General features: G+C 39.1%; 1 protein-coding gene across 1 annotated transcript; it reads right to left on the reverse strand.

Moving 5' to 3' along the window:
* Positions 1-1,147: 1,147 nt before the first annotated feature.
* LOC145159971 (DELLA protein GAI-like) lies at positions 1,148-3,449 on the reverse strand. The gene has a single exon (XM_079079028.1). It carries the CDS (start codon positions 3,199-3,201, stop codon positions 1,456-1,458), a length of 1,746 nt encoding a protein of 581 aa, XP_078935154.1. The 5' UTR covers positions 3,202-3,449; the 3' UTR covers positions 1,148-1,455.
* Between the last annotated feature and the right edge of the window lie 18,203 nt (positions 3,450-21,652).

Genomic DNA, 21,652 nt, shown 5'->3' on the forward strand with positions numbered 1-21,652 from the left:
ATTGGTTTGATTGGTGTAAGTTTCCTTTTTATGCTTGTACTATGTGATTTTTTGTTTTCATTTGTACTTTGTATTTTGCTCTAGCATCTTGCTAGTTGGTTTTAATGCATCCGACGTTAAAAAATAAATAAATAAATAAAAATAAAAACCCTTGGGGTCCAAAACCCGATGTGTATTCTGAAATTTCTTTTTCTTTGTAATTGATAACATGTATTATAGCTATGGCAAGCACCTTGAGTCAACTGTCAAGTGCAACGGATCGGGTGTCATAACAAATTTTGTCTTGAAGCATTTCTTATAAAATAAACTATTACAAAATTAATAAATAATTATATAACAATAAAAGTAGGATTTTATCTCAATAATCAAACTAAGTAAAATTATTCAAGAAGATAAATTCAAAGAGAACTCATTTGGGAAACATGGTTTTCACTATAGGACATGTACTATGCAAAATTATCTATGTGAAAATATGCAAACATGTGTTGGATTTAATTATCAAGTGTTTATGAACGTAAACCTGAACAATTTAACAAAAAAGAAATATATTATAATAGTTTAAAAGTCCTAATTTAGATCCTTACAAATTATTCTATTAAATATCTGCATTATTAATTGGATAATATTTTTAAATTTTATCTTCACCTAAATACTTCAAAATGTTCTTGAATTCTTATCAATAATTGTCTAAGTCATTGTTTTAATCTTTGGATTTATTGTCCGGCATATGATTTTAAATGGTCCTCTTTCTATTTTTATTGGACCCGGCCTGATATTCTCATATCTTTTTCACTGTTTTGGTTGTCTATGTACGTAACTATGTATATCTCAATTCTGAGGGACTTGAATATTCGTTATCAATAACTTCTTTTTCCTGAATTTTTTTATTATTAAAAAAGTATAGTCATTTCTTGTTGGTTAAATTTGATATTTGTAACATAAAAAAGTAACACATTTAGTTAGACTGTAATTTAAACTATGATCAGATCTGTTATCTTTTCCATTACAATATTGTAACAGAAAAAGTAACATATTTATCACGGTTTTAATTTAAATTGCGAATTTCTATTATCTTTCCTGTTGTTATGGTATTAAATTAAACTTTAAATGGTTTTTATAATAATCAATCTTTCTTCAAACTTGTTAATAACCGGAACTCTGACGGACGTTTTATTAAAATAAAAGAAAAAAAAATATAAACATAAAATTTGGGGTTTATAACCCCACAAAGTAAAAGTACAAACGACTCCCATTTAAACGAGTAAAAAAACATCAACCACTTAAAGAAAGTAGTGGAAAAAACGTAAACAAAGCTGACTCGGGTGTGTGAAATGTAAATTATGAAAAGACTTGATTTGACTCGTATGGGTCTTTCTTTCTCTATCGTTGTCTCCCATTCCACTCATTACAGCTACTGAGTTCACCAGAATCGTTTCCCGGGTTGACTCATACTCATCACTCGATAATAGTACTGCCAGGTTGCCAAGCGGAGGTGGCAATCAATGGCCTCGTATGCCACCCCAACATCAAGCACCCGTCGTTTTCTTCCACCCTGTACCCATCGCCGCCGGCGAACAAAGCCAACAACATGCTCGCTTGTTTAAAAGCATTGGACCCCAGGTGAACTGGGTCGAACCCGGCTGAGTTTAACCGGTTCCGCCATTGACTCAGTGTTTCATGGCGTTCAACTCGGTCCGTACCTTCGCACGCCACCACGTTACATATCTGCCGCCCTAAGTACACCTCCGACATCACCAAATCTTGACTGAGAGGTTGAGTCAACGCCGAGCTTTCCAACGAGTCGAACATGGTGGAGTAGTAATGTAAAGCTTCGTTGAACCTGTCTAAAAAAACGGCGCCGTTATGGTTAGATTCTTGTTCCACGAGAGTCACTATTTTCGGTTTCATTGCTTTGATTGAATTCAACACCGTCTCGACGGCGCCGGGACGAGCTAAGAGGCGGTGGAGCTCGAAAACGGAGTTCACCGCCACCACTTCGACCTCCGCCGGTCGGATATCAAGCATCGATGCATCGATATCAGCTAATGAATTCGCAACAAACCCACGGAATTCAAATTCGACTCCGATTGTGTCTGCTAATTGAGCTAATTTCCATCCTACTTGCTGTAACGCATCGGTGTTATCCGGTTGCGGTGGCCCAATTCCTGTTAGACGGAAAGCCGGTGGACCACCGGCGCGTAATGCCAGAGCTTGCATAAGCGCCGGCCATTGCATCCCTTGGTTCAAGCTGAAATCAATAACGTGTACGCGGGTTGCTCCGGCGAATGCTTCGAGGATGGCTTGATTGGCTGTGAAGTGTGCGAATTTGAGGTAAGGACAGCTTTCATAGAAATGCATCTGTAAAATTTCCCAACATGAAGTTTCAAGCCCATCTTGAGGATAGATCTTGTAGATTCTCTGAGCAAGTGCACCGGCGAAATAGGTGGCGACTTTCCCCATGGCGCCAGCCTGTGACGCCGCCAGGAGACCCACGTGTTTGACAAGAGCGTCGGCTAGTTTCAGGTTGTCCTGCTGCACCGCCTCCGCGCAGGCCATCAACGTGTGAACTAATCGTATCCCAACCTCCTGAGAATCGACGAGAACCACCGGTTTCGGTGATTCCGGCGGTACGTCAACAGCTTCAGATCCAGGAGCGGCCGCTTTCATTCGTTTAATTCCGTTTCTAGACACCGGAGACTCCTCTGCGGTTGTCCCGTAAATAGCACCACCTGCAATCGCACGCAAATCATATGGATCATCGTCGTACATCTTACCACCTGTTTGTTGGGTATCAATTTGTTTGTTGTTGGAGAAATCAATCATGGTGGTGGAGGAGGATTCGCCGGGGAGAACGATACCGAAGTTGGTGGAAGACGAATTATCAGAACTGTTGGTGTTGAGCTCGGAGAGCATACTCTGAACCCAACCAGATAGATCAGAAGGGTTGTAATGAACAGTATCAGACAGTTGCAAAATCCCATCTTCACCCATCACCATTTCAAGCTGCTCAAGCTTCTTGGCTACATCCGCCATATCCGTTGACCTCACCTTGTAACCCAACACTTCCAGAAGCTCATCCATTCCGCCGGAATCCGGCAACGACTGATGCAAATCTTTCGCCTTTCCAATTCCAACCGCCATTGAAGACGACGACGATGGCTTTGCTTCCTTCTTACGCTCACGCTCACGATCCCTCTTCATGGTTGATTAAATTCGTAGACTGATGAAAAGATCTGTATATCAATTGGTTAAAGAAACTTGGATGAAATCGAATGGAGGATTGGGGTTTGTGTAAAAGTAGTATAGAAGTAGTAATAGTTGAATCTTCTTTTTAGTTTGGAAAGCAAGAGGCAAGTGCTCGTGAAGGGTGGGGGCTCGAGCTTCAAGAGAGGAACACAAGATGAACTGGAGAAGGAGATAAGGCCAGACCAAGACCCCCTAATAATTATATTTCCTTTTTTATTCCGTTTCTTTCCTTTTCCAAAAACTAAAACAAATAATATAATACTATAAAAAAAAATTAAATAAATACTTTATTTAATGTAACAAATTGTTTTCTTGTGTTACATGATACCAAGAGAAGATACAAAAGGTTCCTTTATTGATATGTTTGTCATTTGTTTCAATGCAATTTTAAAAAGCATCTCCTATTTATCCTCACTATATATAATTACAACCTTCAAAACACCAATAATGATCTTATAATAATCTCATTCCTTCAAACTATAGATATTTAACTAGAATAAATCATTCACTATGAATATGACCTAAAAATAAACAAATATCAACTAATAGACATCATATAATATTATTATATCTGTAAATTGGATAAATCATATAAGTTTCAAGCAGCAGTTTGGGTTACGACACAGTTCTGAACGAGACTGCTTAGTGTATCGTCTACAATGAGCCGCTCCCTCGTAAACTGGGGAAGCTGAGCGAGCGGCCAAACGACCTATTTTTTATTATTGTCAAAGATGAATAATTAGAAAGTAAAGGGGAAGTTTTTGTGGATTGAAGAAAGTGGAGGGGGTAAAATGAAAATTTGAAGATGTAAGCAAAGAGAAGGATTGGGTGGCGGGACAAGAGGTTTTAAGTGGCATAAAAAAGAGGCGTGGCTGCACCGCAATACATGAGGGGGGTTATGGAGACTGTGTCTGATGATGCGATGCAGTGCAGTGCACCTCCCCTACATGCACTTTCGAGCCCATAATAACCGTACACCATTTTTAAAAACAAATTGACGTGGTGGGGCCCTCTCCTTTACACTTGAGATATGTTTTTCATATTTCTTTTTTTCTCCTCCACTCGCCGGTTTTTATTAGTTACTACACGTGCATTTAATACATTCCCTATTGTTGATATTTATTCACCTGATATTTATTAAAATTATATTATATATAATATAATAAAATAAATGTTTATTGGTGTGTGGTTTCTGGGATTGCGCTGAAATCAATCGAAAGTAAGTGTGATATGCCATAAATGTAGTAGCAAGATTTATAATGTAATTAAAAATCTACTTTTTTATATATAAAACCTTGTTGGATTTGTAAATTTGTTAATAGACTAGAAATACGTTTATGTTAAATTAAATGCCCTTTCATTTTTTATTTGACATCCCTTGCATGAATGACAAAAAAATAAAAAATCGATCCAATATTGAACATCATTACCTAAATATGAAATTGTGATTTTTTGAGCTGCTAAAATCCTTAGGATCCAGGTCTTATCAAATGACTCCAAATAAAATTACATAATATCAACATTCACAAGGTACCTTAATATTAGGGTTATTAAGGTTCTTATCGAGATCATAAGTGTAAAAGAGACCAACAAATCTAGCACCAACTACCACATCCACATTATGAAAAGACCAACAAATCTAGCACTAACTAGGATATCCGTATGATGAATATAGAAAATATTGTGTTATATTCACTTGCATTTGCTACAAAAACTTTCTGGATAGACATATTGTTGAGATCATTATTTAACGGATCGATGGCATAAGCTATTCTCAACCAAATGGATCGTTTTATCCTTACTCCTGAGATACTTGTGGTTCTTAACATGAGGACCATTGTGTTTAGATGTACAACGTAACAATATACATCTTATGTCCCATTTAGGACATCAGAAAGATAAGGTAAGTGTACTCCTGTAATATCCATAAAATTCATGAAAATTTAAAACTTTTTCAAGTATTCAAAAACTATATTTATTACAAAATGTTTTCAAAATAGTTTCATATCAGAGTATCCCAGAAATCAAAATCATAAAATGTGAGGAGGTGTACGATCGCGCCTTCGCCTACCCACGATCATCTGAAATACCTGAAACAAAATCCAAAACTGTAAGCTCGAAGCTTAGTGAGTTCCCCTGTAATACGAACGTCACACAACATAACCATATCATAACAAAGAGCATGCATATAAAGTCTACAGTATGACTGGACCGCCCTCACCGGGCCTTCAGTCTATCTGGCCCACTCTCAGAACCTTCATCATGTCTGGATCACCTCACCGGGCCTTCAGCTTATCTGGACCGTTCTCTGGGCCTTCGGCCTGACTGATATGCCCCCATTGGCCTTCAGTCCATCCGGGCCGCCCTGGGTATGTTGGCCTACGGCACAAAGCAGGTCCGCCTCAACCCACCCCCAATCATACAATCAACACATAGATAACAAATGCTAGCGTATATAAACAGTCAAACCGATCTAACTGATCACTAATCATAACATCATCCTATATACCAGGATATCGACCTAACCGGTCACTAACATAGCATCATCTTATATACCAGGATATCGACCTAACAGGTCACTAAACATATCATCATGCAACAACCAGGATAACAATCCAAAAAGAAGGGTCGGCATTGGTGCCTTCGACCCTGTTAGTATAGTGAGGACAACTCACCTCACAATGTCAAATTGAACTGAAAAGATCAAACTCCTGCAACACAACTCCAAACACCAAAACCTACAACCACCATTGTTCCAATTCCGTAAATCCCCAAATTACCAAAATACCCTCAGACTTCAAACTGGTCAACCCTTGGTCAAAGTCAAAGTCAATGGTCAAGGTCAGTAGTCCATGTTGACCCAACTCGTCGAGTGCAGCTTACATACTCGTTGAGCTCCTTCAGAACTCAGAAAACCACGAAAGCCCGAGTCAACTCATCGAGTCACCAAGTAACTCGTCGAGTCCATGCAACATCCAAAATATCGGGAAAACCCTAACCAACTCGTCGAGTTATCTCACCAACTCGCCGAGTTCACTCAGAATCCAGAAAATAGGTAACCCTAACCAACTCATCTAGTTGGCTATCCAACTCGTCGAGTTCTTCCTGTCTTAACGTGTTCAGCCCTTTCCACTCGATTCCAAGGCCCCAAACTCCATATCTAGCTTCATGGAACTGAGATACCACGTAAAGTTGCCAACTTTACGTGCATGCAAGGCCTCAAAGGGAGTAAAACACTAAAACTAGCCTTAGGAAGGGGTTTTGGGCATGGAGAAGGGCCAAAACTCCATAAAGCTTGAGTCTTTATGTCCATGAGGGCATAGAGGAGTCCTGATCTGAAGTTACAACTTTAAATCGTGCTCAAAACTAGAAATACTTCAAGACTAAGCTAGAAATGGCCTTAAACTCTATAATGAAGAGAACTAACAAGAGAATGATAGAGGAAATGACTTTTTACCTTCAAATGAAAGACAAAACGAAGTAGATGCTGGATCTACAAGCTCCTTCTCGTTCTAAGCTTCTAAATCTTCAAGTCTCTTCAAGAAATGCACCAAACACACACTTTTAGCCACACACACACACTCAAAATAGGGGTTAGATTGATTAGGTTTTGCTTCTGAACGTGAAGGTGGTAAGGGAGGCTGGAGGGAGGACTTAAGGTCCTTTAAATAGGGTGCAAACCCTAAAAATTAGGTTTTTCATAATCAACTTAAACTCGTCGAGTTGGGTCCTCCAACTCGCTGAGTAGGTTCTCCGGAATACGCGACTCTTCTTGGTTTCAACACGATGAGTTGGGGCATCCAACTTATCGAGTAGGCTTTCTTAATTGCTTAAAATCCCTAAAATCCCATTTGTGGAAATCAGGATGTTACAACTCTCCCCCACTTGACCTAGGCTTCGTCCTCGAAGCCTGCTGCAGTGAAAAATTACGGATAATGCTCTTGCATCTCAGTCTCCAGCTCCCAAGTCTACTCGGATCCCCTCCGATGCTGCCACGTGTACCCTTACCAAGGGTATCTCCTTGCTACGCAGGATCCTACCTTTCTTTTCCAAGACAGCCACCGATATCTCAACATAATTCGGGTGATCATCGACCTGAAGATCGTCCAATGATACCAGGGCATCCTTGTCCAACACGCACTTTCACGATTGTGAAACATGGAAAGTGTTATGAATCTAACTAAGCTCCTCTGGAAGATCCAGTCTATACGACACCTTGCGAACTCTAGAAATAACCCAAAATGGCCCAATCTATTAGGGACCCAATCTTACCTTCTTCCTGAAGCATATCACACCCTTCCACGGTGAGACCTTCAGCAACACCACATCACCGACCTGAAACCCCAACTCAGATCGCCGTCAGTCGGCATAACTCTTATGCTGACTCTGAGTAGTTTGCAACCACTGCATGATCTGTTGGTTCATCTCGGTAGTCTATAGAACTACCTCGGTCCGAACCATTCTAACCATTACTAGCTTCATTCCCCTTGTTCCCTAAACTGACTACTCATCTTGGAGTTCTCTCCAGAACCACAGATCACACGTTGCTGCTGATAATTCTTTGCTGGAACAAGAGATTTGATATTCTTTGAAGAGAAAGCTCATTTAATGACCAAATTTTCAGGGATAACACGAACCACGGGAGGCAAACTGGGAGATGAACCCTTTTTGTGCTAACACGATAATGCTTCCTTCAACTCCCGAACCTACATACAGTAATAGCCAACTGCTAGCGCATAACCACAAACGCCCATGATTTGCCCGATCAGCCTCGGGCTGGAATATCAATGTGTCGAATCCAGTCAACTACTGGATTGAAATTCTCAGGGTCTGTTGGCCTACCGCCTCAACCCTACCGCTCCCTTAGAGCTTTCGTGCCTACGGCTTACAATCGGCCCGCACCGAGTATCTTGGTTTACTGAATAGAGCAGGACCGCCTCAACCCTCTCAAATACAATGTGTCGTCATAGATAATCAGGAGAAAGAACAAACCCGGTTCCCTGAACCTGAAAGACAGGGACATTCTAACCCAGCAAACCTCGATTTCACCATCGAAAACATCACACCTTTCGCCTGAAACTCGCGACTCGTACCACAAACCAAAAGATTCCCCATTTACCTCACTGACTTCTAGAATGCATGCCTCACACGGATACACTTGCGTTTCTCAACGCAAATTCCCACTATAAGCCATCCCGAAATGGCCATCCATGAATCCACCCCAAGTTTCTGACTAAATATACCACAGATCATGCAGAAAAGATCCTCAAACAGGTCGGTAACGAGCTTTTGCCAATCCGAATCCATATGATATACCAAAACCTCAACATATCCTTGACTCTCTGTCATGCCATTACCAACCTTCGAAGCGACGAGAGAGGATGATCAAACCAAGGACTTCCGCATTTCATCCGATCCTTAACAACAACTTACGAAAAAACAAGAATACGGGGAAAACATTTCACAGATTCAATCTGATACCTGACCGATACTCCCAATGACCCTTGACCACTCCCTATCCAAACCAAATGATTAATGGGTCTTCCGATCTTCATCCACGCATCAATACTGAGAGTATCCCAAAGAGATTAAATGATCAATCATGACCATTAGGCCTACTGCCCATGACTGGAATACCCCTACCAGGTCCTCAGTCCATGGCTGGGATGCTCCTGATCTCATACCTACCTTGTCGGTATTACATTGCTTGCCCATCCTCACGAGTCCTAAAGATACTCTCCTCCTTTCACTGCCTTGAGGGGACCTAATCACTGTTGCACACAACACTGAACGCGCACCACTATGTTGCAACCCTACCATGTACGATTCGCTTATAGAACAAGCTGCTACCCAAGCAAAACCTTACGAACTCATGGTCACCCACAACCCGAAGATTGGATAATGGTCGAACTCTTCACCTAATTCAAAGGTCACAACCCAGCAGAACCATGCATATTCTTAGGGAAACCCAAACTTCGTCCAAATGGAAAGATTTCCCGAGATAAAGCTGTTGGATTAATGTCTAAGTCCATAACTATATTTGGTATGTACTTGACCCGACCCGACATGGTCCATTTGGGTTGCACTTCACCGACACAATTTATATGGATAGTCTTTTGAGAATAGTATATTTATGATTTATATTAATATATTATAAGTTCTAATATATTAATATGGAATCATATTATTTAATTAGTATTGATCAAGAATTAATTTAGAATTAATTAAGTGATCAAAAAGAACTAATTAAATATGGACTCTTATATATATGAAATGGGCCAAGTTCATTTAGGTTGGGCTAAGCTTTCATGGATGGTTCATGGAGCTTTTAACCCATGGATCCTATGTAAATGAAAGGTCATGGGTATTAGGGTTTACATGGATGTAACCCTAATCCTCCATAATATATAAAGGGGTCCTTGGCTTACAAAATTGGCACAAGTGTGTGAAAATAAGAGTGGGCCGATTTTAGTGTGCATACATATTCTCTCAAGTTCTTCCAAGGTGTTTTGGTGATTTGTGATTCCATTTGAGACTTTCACACTATTGGGGCTAAGCTCTTAAAGCTTGAAGACATCAAGCTACATCAAAAGGTATGTCATCTAACTAGAACTTTGTAGTATAGGTGCTTCATAATATGCTAGTTAGGATGAAACCTTGGAATAGTTAATATTTGCATGTATAATAGAGAAAACATAGATCCAAGGTTTATAGTGTTGTATGTACACCATAGGAGTGTTAGAATGCTCAAAACCCAACAGTGGTATCAGGGCCTGGTTGTTTTCTGTTATATTGATGCAAATGTTTTATTTTCAAGTTGGAAAAGAAAAGGAAAAAAAAACATGACGTTTGTCAAATTTTAAGATAATTACTTGTTTTGTGAAAAACGAATTATTTGTAAAATTTGAATCATTTGTTATATGAGTTGAATTAGGTCAAATTTAGTAAAAGATAAAATGATATGATTATTTTATTAGTTTTAAAAGTTTGATCTAAATGTTGTAAGGAGTTACAAATTTTGTCATAAAATTTTGAAGCTCAAAAGTTTTTTTTAAAGTTGTGATCTTAAGGGTTTTTGAAACTTTCATAAGTTATGGATATGAAAGTTATTTGTTTTTAAAAAAAACAAATTTGATTCAAAGTTTTTATGGAGTTACAAAATTTGGTGTTAATGTTTTAAAGAATTCCATAACTTGTTCTTAAGTTATGGAACATGGAAAGTTTCATCATAAAACACCATTAATTCAATAAGTTATGGAATCCAAAGGTTTTCAAGAATTACAAAACTTGCCCTCAAGTTTTGGAATTTGAGAAAAGTTTTTTATGAAAAAAAGAATTGAATTCTAAAACTCTTGGGTTCATAACTTAAACAATTAATTAAATGGTTTTAATTTTGAGTTTAATAATTGGAATTATGATGTTTTGTTGAATAGTTCAAATTAACTATTATGGACTTTATTAATAGTTAATTAAAGCGTTTAATTAAAAGAGTATTATTAAATCTATAAATATATGGTTTGAGTTTAATTAAATTAAAAGTCTATTTTAATTAATAGATTAAACCATCAAGTATTTTAAATGTCTAAAATACACCCTTATACTATTATAATATTAAAAGTTTAATATATTATATGTATAAGAGCAAGTCGTCTTACCATTAGTAGGCCTCATTCACGAAGCCTGTCTATAAGGGGGGTATAAGGTTGTTGCCTATAAAATGGCAGCTTAATGGGTGTCCACTCTCACCCACCGCTTCCTTGACTGGTGGAGGGTCGTTAGCCGAAGAGGTAGGACAAGGACTATAATTCTCCCTTCATTAAAAGTATTAATGATAAATACTAAGTAACTAAACCTTTTATTAATTCCCAATCTTAGTTACTTAGGAAAATGTGAATAAGGTGCTAATCCATGAAATTACACTTTGCACTTTGTTTAAACCGTTAGTGGAGTGTGTGTGGTTAACCGGCACACTAACCTGGATTTAACAAAGTAGGCAAAGAGTAACTTAATATTTATCATAGTATCGGTGGAGCTCGTGTGGTTAACCGGCACATCGATTGAGGGGTAAATATTAAGGGTACCAAGTATATTTGCATGGTTACTTCACACCTTGTTTTGTGATCCTCGGCATCCCAGTCACAAAACCTGAAGGGCACACTCGAGATTGAAACATGCCATTGAAAAGTTCAATGAATCTCAAAAGATCTAGGAGTTTCAAATCCAAGTAAAAACCTAATTAAATTATTTCGTTTTTCATGGTGGAAATTGGTAAATCGTCATTTACCTACCTTCAACTATTTTATAACTCGGATTACGGCATCCCTCTTCCAGTTATAAATAGGTTGTTGGATCCTAGCCTTAATATTTCATATTGGGTGTTATATTAAAGACTTTAGATCAACTATCTTGAATATCTCCCAAAAGATGTCGAGTTCAGACATCTATGATCTTCCCAAATCTCTTGGAACTTTACTTCCTCCACCTCCTCCAATTATTCTCCCTAACCCACAAGTTCAAGGTCACTCAAGCCCTAATGGCAAGCAAGGTCTATGTGTGATCACATCTTAGAGATGAAGTCACATATTGACAAGCCGGGAGAGTTGGGTTTCAAAGTCTTGAGAAAGTTGGATGTTCAATCACTTTCTAAGTCACATAGTGAGTTCCTTTGGGACTACTATGATACAGACTATGACATGAACCTTAATGATCATATCTATTTGCTTGGTGCTGCTGAATCAGCAATGATTTGGAACGATAGTGAAGCAAATTTGATTAGAAGATCAACTTCCCAAAAACTTTATGGACAGTGACAATGGTGACACTGGAAATCCAGAAAAAGCATTCTCTTCCCAATGGAAAGGGATTGGCCATAGTCAACCCGGTTGACCAAATGGTAAAGAGAAAGGCTAAGTCTGAGATAGTCCCATTACCAAAGGGTCCATATGTTTATTTTGCCAAAGGAAGGGGCGTTGATTGCAAAGCTGCCAATTTTACCTAAGGACGTTAAAGTCAATAAGTTTGACTCTACATCAGGTAGAGCCCATTATCTAACTCTGTTAAGTTCTATTCTGAGATCCTCATTACATGATGTGACTGGGTCACATGTTGATGTTTTAAGAATCAAAGAATAGAGAGAAATCTTGAAGGAAGTATATGTTGATTCTGATCGCGAAGGTGGATTTCGATCGCATCAGAATTTTGAGCAGTTGCTTAAGAAGTTATGATATATTGCTAAGGAATAGATAACAACAATTTTCCATGTGGATTGTAAGGATAAGTTTTTCCGCAAAGTTTTAAAATAAAAGAAAATTGTTTAATTTTGTTTATTTGAAGTATCCTTACAATGGCATTTGTGGAAAATTGTTGCTTATATGATTCCACTGACAGCAATATTGGAAAATGGATTTGATTCTTTCATTTGTGGTAGTGTCTAAATTTACCAAATCAGGAAAGTTCCTCATCGCCCAAGTTTCAATTGGACCGAAACTTGGAATCATGCAAGTTGAATAGTATGATGAATGAGAACTTTTAAGCATTGGAAAATCAAGACTAATTACTTGTTCACATGGATGTGTGAGTCAAGTCAAGGACTAAAGGGATCGAGTACACATTCTTGTGCACTGGTCATGTCCACCACAAAGCTCGTTAAGACTATTTGATTTACTAAAGTTTAGTAAATATGGTTATACTTACAAGTTTAAGTATAATTCTGAAACATTGGAAAAGTCTCAATGTATGGCAGAACGAATGGGAAGAATCAAATTAGGCAGAAAGATAAAAGTTTCTCAAATCTGAAAAGATGGGAGAGTACTTTAGTATCATGTTTGTGATCATCTTAATGATTTAGAAATCATATCACTATTAGTCCTCTAAAGGTCATCTTAGTGCATTCTTATGACTAAGAAGAGGAGTCATGAATTGTTGAAATGGTTAGATCAGGAAGATGAGTCATACTTCGTTCCAAAACAATTCTTAGAGTCATACTCCAAGATTGTAACTTGAGTGACATATCTTAAAGAAAGGTTTAAAACACTTGTCAAATGTAAGAGTAAAAGTGTCCTACTCTTGTACATTTGAAATTGGTAAGTTGTGATGTTTTGGATAAAACAAAGACCAACTAAGGCCAATTGTGTGAAGTGTTTGTCTTGATAAAGAATCTGCACTATCTCTTTAATATTTGGCAAGATAGTCTTATATGTCAAGAGGACAGTGGGAGTCTTAAAGATCCAAAAAAGAATGTCAAGAACTAATCAAGAATAAAACCTAAGGTTCTTCACTAGCACACGACTTGAGGTTTATAACCTATCGTGTTGACATATTTTGTGCCCATTCCAGTTAAAGTTGGCTTTGCATAGGAGTTCTGAAAGTTCTCAATTGGTTGCATAACAACTTGGACGCAACGGCAGGCCCTGTACTGCCAGGTGGCAAGAAGTTAAGATTGCATAAGTTCAGTCCATATGAGTTTGGATTTGTCATTATCCTTGTCTTGTGACTATGGTTTTGACGATTCACATGGATAAGAACACATACACCATAAAATCTAAGGGTCATAAGGTTTCTCTCCGATTCATGAAAATGATGGTGAGGAAACACTTCCACCAAGTAGATTTGAAGCAGATGGCAAAATGTCTAAACAATTGAGACTATGATTACGGCATCCCTTTTCATAGTTCTGAAATTGTTTAGACACACATGCATGCTATCTAAGGAAAGGTGTATGATTTTGATAAAGTTTTATCAAAGCATCTCGTATCAGAAATCTGAACTTTGGTAGGAAAGTCAATAAAGTATTGATTTCTAGAAGTCCAGCTGATTTCTGAGTACATGTCAAAGCTAGTGGGAGCATAAGTGTTATACTAATAATCATCAAGCATGATAATTATTGTTAGTGTTGCAAGTTAGCAATGTTAATTATAGAAAACAAAAGTTTCAATTCGCTAGGCTGCAGGGATTGAAAAAGTTGTTTTGCTATAATTAAGGGAGAGGATATACTTCATTTCAATTCTAAAGGCTTAGATTGAGACCTTAATCATCTTTAGTCAAATATATATATATATATATATATATATATATATATATATATATATATATATATATATATGAATTTCATGTTGGATTGGTTCAACTTAATGAAATTCTATATATTGCGTTCTCAAAATTCGATTATGATTACGACATCCCTCTTCATAGTCAAATTTTGAAAACATGGCAAATAAAAATATTGTAGCAAAAGACTGGTCTAGAATCATGTCTTTATGTGAGACATCATGAATCGTGTACCATTTGCTTTGGGTACAGGATCGATTGCATGTGCTATAATATTTGTCATTTCTAAATTTTTCCAAATGCCTAGAGGCATTAAGAAGGGAAAAGGTCTAGAATTGGATATGACTAAAATGATTAAGCAATTGTCGAGGACAATCTAAGGTTTACCAAAGATTGGTTGCTCAGGGACAGTTGGAAGTATAGTGCTAATTTTGGAAGGACCATATTGACATATTCTGAAAAGAGGCATCTCTTGTTCAGAAGTGATAGTCAAAATGAGAATATGGAGTTGTCTCCATAGTTGGAAATTATCTGTGTAAGATTAGAAAACCTAATGCAAGAAGCATGTTCAAAGCAATGTACTTTGAATATGAGACTTAGTTTCCATGGAGTTGAACTCCATTGGATTACCTTATAATGACTGTTGACAAGTCTTTGTGACTTTGTACATATTCATTACAGGATGGTCAGTGCATATAAGTTTAAAATCTAAACAGATTTCGATAAATGATAGGAATTTGAAATTCTCACATTTTTCTATAAGGATTTGGGAGTGTGAAATTAGAATCATTGAAATTATGTTCAATTGGTTTATTTCACAAAGTAAGGATCATAGACAAACATAGAGTGCATACTTGGTGTATGGCAAAGCTATTGTTTAAGAAAAACATAGTGTACATGCTTGGAGCATGGGACAACTAGTGTTTTTAATTCAAGTATAAACTTGATAAAACCGAAACAATGAATAATGAGTAATCAGTATGGTGATAAATAAAAGTGTTTATTTATATTCATAGGGTTTGATACCATATTTGATTCATTTATTCTTGTGTTTCACTTTGCATGTTTTGACTTCCAGAATAACTAAGTCGCTCTTCCTGAATGATTAAATTATTCAAACCATCCACAGTCGGTCATATGTTGGAAGTAGATATGAATCAAGACTGTCATGGGTTGGTTTGTAGAGGTCCAAGTTGGTGGACAAAGTGGTGCTACAACACTCATGAGTGCTCATAAGTTCTGAGTATTGGATTCAACCCACGCTCATTTGAATCACTTCATGGATTTTATCACGAGTGATCATGAGACGATAATATCTTATATTCTTCAAACCTAGAGATATGAGTTGTTACTATGAGTTGGTTATACATTGATTGCACGAAAACGCATTTGGTAACTCGATGTTATAAAACGTGCCTTTGTGTATGATTCAACAAGTAGTAGAACAAGCCATATGAGTCGAAGTTTATCCATTCCTTTTACCTTTGGGATAAAAGCGATATATGTGGGCCCCTCGATGATTTAGCGATGACACATGTGAGTGCTTGGCCAAGCCAAGACTGATTTGATTTGTTCAATCAGTCAGTCATCATAAATCGAAAATCGGGAAACAACAAATGGACAGAGAGAATGATTATAATCCATGTCTCAGTCCATATGATATCTAGAATGGGGGAATATATGATCCCATTATCTAATGGACAAGTCATTGACAAGGTCAGAGTTCGACAGCGGCTTTAAGAGCTACGATTGCCAGTTAGGTTTTGAAGTCATACTCAATAATAGTTTTAGACTTATCCAAGTGGGAGACTGTTGGATTAATGTCTAAGTCCATAACTATATTTGGTATGTACTTGACCCGACCCGGCATGGTCCATTTGGGTTGCACTTCACCGACACAATTTATATGGATAGTCTTTTGAGAATAGTATATTTATGATTTATATTAATATATTATAAGTTCTAATATATTAATATGGAATCATATTATTTAATTAGTATTGATCAAGAATTAATTTAGAATTAATTAAGTGATCAAAAAGAACTAATTAAATATGGACTCATATATATATGAAATGGGCCAAGTTCATTTAGGTTGGGCTAAGCTTTCATGGATGGTCCATGGAGCTTTTAACCCATGGATCCTATGTAAATGAAAGGTCATGGGTATTAGGGTTTACATGGATGTAATCCTAATCCTCCATAATATATAAAGGGGTCATTGGCTCACAAAATTTGCACAAGTGTGTGAAAATAAGAGTGGGCCGATTTTAGTGTGCATACATATTCTCTCAAGTTCTTCCAAGGTGTTTTGGTGATTTGTGATTCCATTTGAGGCTTCCACACTATTGGGGCTAAGCTCTTAAAGCTTGAAGACATCAAGCTACATCAAAAGGTATGTCATCTAACTAGAACTTTGTAGTATAGGTGCTTCATAATATGCTAGTTAGGATGAAACCTTGGAATAGTTAATATTTGCATGTATAATAGAGAAAACATAGATCCAAGGTTTATAGGGTTGCATGTACACCATAGGAGTGTTAGAATGCTCAAAACCCAACAAAAGCAACACATCACCTCCATCAATAGCAGAAGACGTCCATATCACCCATCGAAACAAGATCCCATACTTGATCGACACTGCTCGGATCCTACCCACACGAAACTAGCTCGAGAATACTTCTAAGGCGATCTCAACGGTTGCCAAACCTAAGTCTTCTATAAATAAGAAATTCCACTCTACCACTGAGGGTGAACTTACCCAAGGACCAATGGAAACATAAACACACTGAACTGGAGGGTGTGTGACGTATTCCTTGCTCTTAACTGTTGCCTCTTGAATCCTTCAAGGAATTCCCGCTGAAAGACGAACTCAGTGACCAATGGTCGAGGACATCCTGACACCTAACCCAGAGAATCACAAACCCACATGGAGCTGAACATACATGCTTCTGGAGAGTTTCACCGACCAATATCTACCCAACAAATCTGAAACAGCAGTCCGAACAGCAACTGACAAAACCTTCAATGCCTGACACTCAACTTGAGAATTTCCATGTAACACCCATAAAAATCAAGCCAATTTAAAACTTTTTAAAACATTTAAAACCATTAAGTTATTAAATTTTGTTTTCAAAATAGTTTAAACATCAGAGTATCCCCAGAATCAATCATGAAAATATGAGGAGGTGCACGATCACGCCTTTGCCTTCCCGCAATCATTAGAAGTATCTGAAACAAAATCAACAACTGTAAGCCCGAAGCTTAGTGAGTTCCCCCAAAATACCAACCTCATATAACCATAATCATATCATATCAACAAATATAGAACATCCATGCATCTCGAGTCTACAGTATAACCGGACCGCCCACACCGGGCCTTCAGTCTATCTGGCCCACTCTCCGAGCCTCGGCACGTCTGGACCGCCCTCTCGGGGCCTTCAGCCTATTCGGACCATTCGTTCCAAACATTCATGATCTGGATGTGAATGAGTCGAATTTCTTGTCCCCAGGTCTATTAGTGAACCTTCTCTCCTGGGATTATGAAACTAGAAATATTCTTGTTATTGCTTCGACTCATATTCCCCAAAAAGTGGATCCCGCTCTAATAGCTCCGAATAAATTCCTATTCGGACCATTCGTCAGGCCTTCGGCCTGACTATGTGCCCTCCCGGGTCTGCAGTGTATCCGGTCTGCCCTGGGTGTGTTGGCCTACAACACAAAGCAGGACCCGCCTCAACCCAACCCCCGATCAAACAACCATGTGCACATACAACAAATAATCACATAACAGTCTATAGACAAACAAAACGATCTAACAAATCATATAGCATAGCAACATCCTACAACCAGAATACCGACCTAACTTGTCACTAACATAGCATCATCCTATATACCAGGATACCGACCTAAACCAGGTCACTAAACATAGCATCATCCTATATATTAGGATACCGACCTAAAGCAGGTCACTAAACATAATACCGTCCTAATTACCAGAACGCCGATCTATCAGATCAATAAACATATCAAACAAACCAGTATACAATCCGAGAAAGGGCCGACCTTGGTGCCTTAGACCGTGTTGATATAGTGAGGATAACTCACCTCACAATGTCGACTCGAAGATAAACTCAAGCTCTCGAATTGCCGGCACAACCTCCACCACCTATATTCACCATAGAACCATACTTGTAAATTTCCAATTTCCCAAAAAATACCCCCAGAGTCCAGTGGTCCACCCTTGGTTGAAGTCAAAGTCATTGGTCGAGGTCAACAGTCCATGTTGACCTCAACTCGTCGAGTACCATTAGCTACTCGCCGAGTTCCTTGCATAACTCGCCAACTCGCCGGGTCACTAGAGTGACTCGTCGAGTTCCTAAGGTTTGCGGTCGTAACCTCTTTGGCCAGCTCGTCGAGTTCCTCTTGCAACTCGCCAAGTCCATACGTTTCCAAAGGTTGGGAAAACCCTAGCCGACTCGCTGAGTCACTCATCTGACTCACCGAGCCTACGACAATCTTCATCGGACTCGCCGAGTCACTCATTCGACTCGCCGAGCCCACGACCATCTTCATCGGACTCGCCGAGTCGACCATGCCACTCGCCGAGTCCCTTCAGTCCTTCATCCATACAAACGCTTTTAAGCCATGCAAAGGCTCCACATTACAGATCCAACTTCCCAAGGCATGCTTATCACATAAATTTGCAAACTTTACATGCATGCAAAGCTCTAAAGCCTTAAAATGACAAAACTAAGCTTGCAAAGAAGTCTAACAATTGAGGGGAGGTTCATACTTGTCAAAGCTGGCAACTTTATGGACTTAGAGACCAAGGAGAGTCCAGATATGAAGTTACAACTTCAGATCTTAGCTTATACTCAAGAATAGCTTCTTATTATGCTAGAAAACCCCTAAAATCCACCCAAAAGAGATCTAGAATGAAATGGGGTTGAGATAACAGCTTAATACCTTCCAAAAGATGCCAACTGAAGTAGATCATAATTACCACGAGTTCCTTGCCTCAATCCACTTGTTTTCCCCAAGTTTTTCCTCACCAAGATCCTTATTCCAAGCTTAAACACACCAATGAAGTACACACACACGATTTAGGGTTTTAGAGTGTCAAGGGGTTGTAGGGGGGGATGGGGGAGGCCAATGATCCTTTAAATAGGGTGCAAAACCCCGAAATTTAGGGTTTCATCTGCCGGCTCCTACTTATCGAGTCCCTCTTTGGACTCAGCGAGTAGGTCACTTAAACACGTGGACCAACCCGCTGCTACTCGACGAGTCGAGCAACCAACTCGTCGAGTAGACCTTGAAACCACAAAGATCTTATAACAAAAGAAATCAATACCTGGGAATCGGGGTGTTACATTCCAATTCTACCCCACTTAGGGTTCTAACTACCATCCACTGGTTAGAAATCAACCCACCACTCAAACGGCTCAACGAGGTACGATCATTCCTGACCATGGAATGAATAATGTTCACAAAATGATCCTTCCCTATATAGATCAATCGAAACTCAAGAGAAACCTGAATTTCAGCTGAAGACTTCCAGTATGCAGATTGGCATATAACGACTCCTAATAATCCAAAAATAGCAGAAAGTCAACCCGGGATATAACTTACCCAATACAGCAAAATTTCAATACAATACAATTCTCGATACCACCTCAAAGAATACACGAGATGTCACACTCTCAAAGGCATCGAAGAAATCCTGACTTCTTCCTCCTGGGTTACCCTGACCAACCTGAGGGTACACAGGAAAACTCCCATTCGATCCCAGGTGACATGAACTAATCCGTGTTTGCAATCCAAATGACAATCCGGCACCCGACCTACCCGAGAATATGGTACCTAACTTGCCTCGTAAGATACTCATGCCACATCAACTCACCTGCGCTTACCAGCGCTAAAATAATGCCGCCAACCCCTGCGACCAACGGACCCTGAGCTGGAAATACAACCTGACCCTGGGGTCACAAGCCTGCTCACTCCTGTGAACTCGGAAAAACTGAAAGGGTACAACCCTTGCCATAGATGATAAAATTCCAATCCATCAATCAACCATTCTACTTCCCATCCTCTAATGAATCCCTGAACTCTAACTACCTAGAATCCTTTGATAATAAAATTCCTCTGACACTTCCAATGACCTAACGGCTCATGAAGTTTCACAACACATAGATCAGACAAAACAGGTAATTAACCCTAAGTTACTGCTTACCCATACTCAATAAGATTCAAAGGCAAGACAAATATCGATCAAGGCCAATTTAACCATAATATTATTACAGATTGGGGGTTTCCATTTATATACCAGATATTTCTTGCGGCTCGACTTTGACCTCCTGAGGAACGATGACCGTTGGAATCCGAATTCCTTCCATCCCCAAAGTAGGGCAGTTGGACCTGAAATGACCTGGCTGGTGACAGTGGAAGCATATCTGATCCTTCTTGCAATCCCGTTGCACATGCCATCTCTCTCCGCACTTGAAACACCTGAACTTGTGACAAGCAAATCCATGGGTTCCCCCACACTTGCCACACACCTCCTGATCCTCCTGACATCTAGTACCCAGGTCAGCAGCCTATGATTCTTCATCCTCTACTGAAAGGTCCCTCCTCCTCTTTCCTAGTTGTGACCCCACAACCGACACTCCCCTAGTTGGCATCCCAGTAGCAACATCTCTCATGTTCGCAAGGCTGCAGTTTGCTCCTCGAGCTTGGCGATCACCCTGGCGGTGACCCAGTTCACGACACCGAACAATTCTTCTTGCAAAATTTGAGATACCTCCACGGAAATCATCTCCCGCATCTGATCAACGGACAGTACCGGCCTATCCTAGCCACTAGCTCCTAATCCTGATCCGGATCCAGCCTCAAATCATCTCACCATCACCATACTGAACATAAACTAGGGAGATATTAGGTGAATGAATATCATACCAGGGAAGCCAATTCCCAACAAAACCCTGGGGGTTGTGACTTCCTTGCTACGCGTATGGGTCCTGTGCTTTTAGTACTACGGGTCCATACTACCATCCACACCTACCCATATTTGTATCAAGTATCATCACAACCCCCTAACAATATACATAGGCATGGGCGAGAGCTCAATCCTCACTCCTAGAGGAAGGCTAAATATCTCATAACTGGCTGACTGACCCTGCACAAATCATCCATACTACCACCAACTGCCACACGACCCTCCATTGGTTCCAAATAGTTATTGCATAAACACTATCACATACACCGTGACTTAAACAACCCTAGGCTAAAAGATTCAATCCCATAATGGTTGGACTCAGACAAGAGCTGCGCAGCAGGACCAAATCCTCTAACCTAGAACCAT

Source organism: Lactuca virosa, chromosome 2, assembly GCF_052849685.1.
Source record: "Lactuca virosa cultivar CGN04683 chromosome 2, Lactuca_virosa_CGN04683_v6, whole genome shotgun sequence".
Lineage (NCBI taxonomy): Eukaryota > Viridiplantae > Streptophyta > Magnoliopsida > Asterales > Asteraceae > Lactuca > Lactuca virosa.

Bases quoted from the DNA above. Each gene is read 5' to 3' on its own strand.
- LOC145159971 (XM_079079028.1), bottom strand. From the start codon at position 3,201: ATGAAGAGGGATCGTGAGCGTGAGCGTAAGAAGGAAGCAAAGCCATCG.